The sequence below is a fragment of the Rutidosis leptorrhynchoides genome, chromosome 4 (assembly GCF_046630445.1).
Source record: "Rutidosis leptorrhynchoides isolate AG116_Rl617_1_P2 chromosome 4, CSIRO_AGI_Rlap_v1, whole genome shotgun sequence".
NCBI lineage: Eukaryota > Viridiplantae > Streptophyta > Magnoliopsida > Asterales > Asteraceae > Rutidosis > Rutidosis leptorrhynchoides.
The window spans coordinates 396817849-396822884 of record NC_092336.1 but is presented as its reverse complement, the minus strand read 5'-3'; the positions used below and the strand labels follow the sequence as shown (position 1 = coordinate 396822884).

The 5036-nt window shown below is 31.6% G+C and overlaps 1 protein-coding gene across 1 annotated transcript; it reads right to left on the bottom strand.

Annotated features, from left to right (window-relative positions):
- Nucleotides 1-1155: 1155 nt before the first annotated feature.
- On the bottom strand, nt 1156-4416 carry LOC139844075 (proteasome subunit alpha type-5). The gene is made up of 10 exons (XM_071834289.1): nt 4319-4416; nt 4059-4107; nt 3878-3959; nt 3709-3789; nt 2803-2916; nt 2623-2724; nt 2434-2492; nt 1937-2039; nt 1759-1824; nt 1156-1469 (listed from the first exon to the last, which is right to left on the bottom strand). The coding sequence occupies exons 2-10, from the start codon at nt 4070-4072 to the stop codon at nt 1377-1379; spliced, it is 714 nt and encodes a 237-aa protein (XP_071690390.1). The 5' UTR covers nt 4073-4107; nt 4319-4416; the 3' UTR covers nt 1156-1376.
- Between the last annotated feature and the right edge of the window lie 620 nt (nt 4417-5036).

Here is a 5036-nt window from a genome sequence, read left to right as displayed (position 1 = left end):
GATAGAATAAGGCTCGACATGAGGGAGCTTTTATTAACCGAGGACATGACTTCTGATAGGGATATGTGGAGGACTAGAATTAGAATAGACGAATATGGTCTCTCTTTGAACAAAGAGTTTGATGTATTATGTTATCTTGAACTTTTCTTTTGTTTTAAATAGGTAGGTATGTGTATGTATGTGTACGTAGGTATGTATGTATGTTTTGGTATGCATCTATGTTTACATATGTATGTATGTGTGTATGTATGTATATATGTATACATGTTCATGTTTGTTTTTGTATGTATGTATGTATGTATGTATGTATGTATGTATGTATGTATGTATGTATGTATGTATGTATGTATGTATGTATGTATGTATGTTTACATATGTATGTATGTATGTATGTATTATTAAAAATATCTTAAGCAAACTTTATTATTATTATTTATAATTTATTAATACAATAATAATTATTATTTTATTATTATTCAAATATAGGTTCTCTTTACGAGATTAAATACGTTACATATGTATGCGAAATACATGTTTCAATAAACTACCTTCATTCTCCCACCACCATCTTCCAATTTTTATCACAATTACTATTTTCTTTATTATTTTAGATATTATGTTACGGGCAAAATATTTGTGATACGCTTTCGTTGTAATTATTCGCTATATGCATTTTATAAGTTTCAATGTTTTGGTAAGTATTCTCGATGATAATAATAATATGTTTAAACACGGGTCTTTATACTAGTTTATGTTTTAATACCAACCTATATTTTACAACTTTTATGTCTTTTTTATTCATTATAATATGCAATTTTTTTTCTCAAAAATTTATTATTAGTTAGGAAAAGTATTCAAATTTTTTTTTTAATTAGTTTAATCATTGACCACTAGATTATGTGAGTTTATCTATCGAAACAGATTATTTTTATTTTATTTTATTTATTTATCTTCTATTATCGTTAAACTATTTTACTTGAAAACATATAGTTATGTCTAGAAGAAAAGTTCTCCGTGTGCAGCGTGACCTCAAACTCAAACTCATAGGTATTCATATTTCATATATGGATTAAGAGAAAATTCAAAATGCAGTGGAAAATAACCTCTCCCAAGATATAACACAAATATAATAATTTCCACCCATAGATAAGGTCAATGCACAATGCCTAGAAGAAACTGCACGAACACTTTTTCAAATTTTCAAGCAACTTTTAGGTCTCCAACTTTTGTTCCATGATTTTGTCAAAACATAAAAAGATCCATGTTCAAATGCCATATTAATGAAAACATGATAAAATCTTAGCAATTTAGTACAAAATACATGTCGAAGGAAACCAAATGAAAACCGTCTACAACTTGTCAATAAGACTCCCATTTCACAGGCGGCTGATAACAGCTTCAACTTCAGCCGGTGTGTACAAGTGATAAGTAGGAGCAACCTTTGCAATGTCCACATTGTTCGGAGTTACCTGAACTCAAAACAATTTTTTTATAAGAGAAAAAACATTCAGATTGCATATGAAGAAGTCAATGCTAAAATTAGCTAGTTAAGTGCAACCTTTTCTTTACATAGAACCTTACACATAATAAAGGATTATACAGATTAGGTATTTAAAGGTTCTAAGCAAGGATAGAATATTAATAGGCATGACAAATTCATCAAATGTGAAAACAAGCAAGGTGTCATATCCATAAAAACTACAATGAAACCTTTTCAAGTTTCTTGAGCACTCAACTTATGAAAATTAAAATCCTAACCTTTTCTTCCATAACTTGCTTCAGGATTGAAAGAGCAATTGTTTCAGCTTCTTTTAGAGTTAAGTCCTGCAAATATATGTATGATAAAATCACAATCACAATTACAATCACAATCAGCAATCGAGCATCTCAAATAATGACATTAAAAATGTTGAAAGAATATGAACACATTCGTCACCTTATTATATTGCTCCTGCAGAGAGCTGTCAGCACCTTCGGAGCCTGAGCCTATAGCTTTTCCATTGCATTGCCAAAATGTGCCTGATGGATCTGTATAGTATCTGCAAATAACGAACACCTTAAAACTTACCCTCACAAACTCTACATTCTAAAACACAAACCCTAAAATGTCTGCAACACAGATAGGTAATAGAAATATATTCTAGATAAAAGCACGAGTTTGCACTATAAAGTGGAAAGACAGTTGAATAGATTATGATGTGTAAGACCGAGCTTTTTTCTTCTTTTGCATACACCTAATCCAGGTTCATCTACCATTATGTGTATGTATATGGATTTATGAGTCTTCGTTAAAGTGAATGTATGTACACAAAAGTGCTACAGAGCACCATATTAAAAATAAAAAAAACATACATGGTTGAAATTCTTTTATGATGGGCCATCATAGACAGATATAAGTAGAACAGAACATGAAGATAGACTAGTGGTACTTACAGACTAGGACCATTTTCATCGTGGCCAGCAATAAGGAGAGATACCCCAAAAGGCCGAGACTGCAAAAAAGATGGAAACTTGAACATGTTAATTGATATTTCGATGACTGCTAAAAAAGGGAAAAGAGACCACACCCATTTATACTATTATACAGGAACAAGAATCATAGTAATAACTTGAATCACTAACCATGGATTCTTCATCTCCTTCACCAAATCGCAGTGCCAGATCACAAAGAGCTTGAGTTGTGGACTCGACAGTCATCGGTTCACCATAGGAAAATCTATGATTCTAAATAAAGAAACTACAATCAACATAAATGCGGAACATGTTTCACGGAAATAAACAAATGATTCATGCTTAAGTCACCTGTGTCTCAACTCGCGCATGTTCAACAAGTGTACGGGCATCTGCAATTAATCCACTCATCGCACAACCAATATGCTCATCAATTTCCATGATTTTCTCAACACTACTAGGTTCCTGAAGCAACAAGAAATTAAGTTATACAATGAAGGAATGATATGAGGGTATAATTGTATATAAATATATAATAGCTTAGATTTTTGCAATTTGCATACCCACCAATTAGTATTCCATCACTCATGATTTCATATGAATTAATAAGATTAGCCCAAAGCTTATAAAACTAATTGGGTTGGGACATTGGGCATGTAATAATAATATCAATCCGTGGCTATGTATTTTAGAGAAACATTTAAATAAATCTAAAAGTAGTTTTGGTTACAATTTTAATAACCTTGTTATCTTGCTGCACCATACCTTCTATAAAATACACATGACTACAATCTTTCTGCATAACATGATATAATTTCTAACTCTACCAGGTAAATTGGAATGAACGTTCAGAATCACAACTAGTTTGTAAACTCCTAAGCAACATCATCTTACATATTAGCAAACCATCAAATGCGCCCTACCAGAGAACTCATATAACTTATTGTTTTAACCTCAAGTTATATTACTGCAGATGGTAGTAAACTGCTTTAACCTCAAGTTAGTCTAGATTACAAGATACATATAAGAAATGAAGTAATTCTATCTTCCCTCTTACAGCTAAAAATGCTAAATATGAACCCCATAAATACAAACTAGGTAGACAATCACCAAGGCGTTTCATCACATATGTAACGTAGGTACTTGTACATTTTCAAAACGGTCTAATCATCTACAAGATTAGGAATAAAGCACAAACATCCATGAACGAAAAACGAAAATGATATATGTGCCATAAGTCTAAACATTGAGGGTTACCAGGAGAGGTGAAGTAATACGCTTTTCGACAGCAAGAACAACCCCTTCCTTGGTCTTCAACCCAATGGCGGTCGAACCTAACTGCAATTACCATCAATAGCCACACACATATAAATATATATGTCATAATCCATGGTACTCAAAACATCAAATGAAAGTACAGTTTCACCTTTATGGCCTCAATTGCATATTCAACTTGAAATAACCTGCCTTCTGGAGAAAAGGTGTTGACACCCCTATCATACTCAGTCCTACACAATCATCATTACATCAATATTTGGAACATAAATCAATACAATACACATTTAAAAAAGAATAATATAATATTAGGGCAATAAAAATGAGTTTACCTGGTTAGAAACATTTTCGATTGAGTTTAACGTGCAGTTTAATAGATCTCTGCAATTCATTAACGTGTTAATCAATTGGTATACATACATAGTTATAATTAGGTTACACACACGAAAGTAATCAAAAAATAGGGTTCAAATTAGCCGAATAAAATAATAATTAATAATTAATAATTTAATAATAAAAATAATAATAAACACAATTTGAGCGGAATGTTAATCAATTAGAATATGAATACACGGATCAAACACGAACGTACCTGTTGATGAAAATTTTGCTGCAAGCGAGAGTGAAATCAGTGAAGTTGTTTAATTGTATTTATTGTTCCAGTATAATCCCCTTCTTGGGAAGCAAGCTAACAGCAGTGGCTTTCTGGTATAACGGATCGGATCCTGAGGTTTTACCCGGCCCAAATAAAATAAATAGGGTTAATTTAATTCTAAAGCCCAAATAGTTAACTATTACTGAGACTCTATAAGTTCGGCCCAAAATCACTTTGCAACATTATTGAATGATTGAAGCAGTCGGCCCCATTTTAAGCGGTTTGAATTGATGCATATATTTTGTTCTGTCACTTTTAATATTCATCATTTTATTTATGCTATACAAGCTAGATTATTTTCTTGGATATTTGTTGAATTTTTATCGCGTTCTAATTCGAAAGAATTAGTAATGTGTTATGTCATTGTTCTCAACGAAACACATTAGTAGCTCCATGTAATTCAATGACTTTGACATTCTCCTGAAGACCTGGTGGTGTTTTGTCTGAATGGTTGTTGGTCTGGCCGGTTTTACGAGTTTAATTGTAGTCTTAGTTGTTTATTTTGTTTGTCTCGTTAATCTTTGTCCACCATGTTAGTGGTTTGATTGTGCTTAATTTAACTAAGTTGTTTTGTTCACATATTACTTGTATTTTTGAATAGTTTTTTTTCTTTGTATACATTTTGTAATTTGTTGATATTTGAATCGGTTTATTT

What these genes read in the sequence shown, in the direction of transcription:
- LOC139844075 (XM_071834289.1), bottom strand. An exon ending in AAGGAGATGAAGAATCCATG is followed by an intron (nt 2,493 to 2,622) that starts GTTAGTGATTCA and finishes TCTTTTTTGCAG; the next exon opens with TCTCGGCCTTTTGGGGTATC. An exon ending in GATGAAAATGGTCCTAGTCT is followed by an intron (nt 2,040 to 2,433) that starts GTAAGTACCACT and finishes CGTTATTTGCAG; the next exon opens with ATACTATACAGATCCATCAG.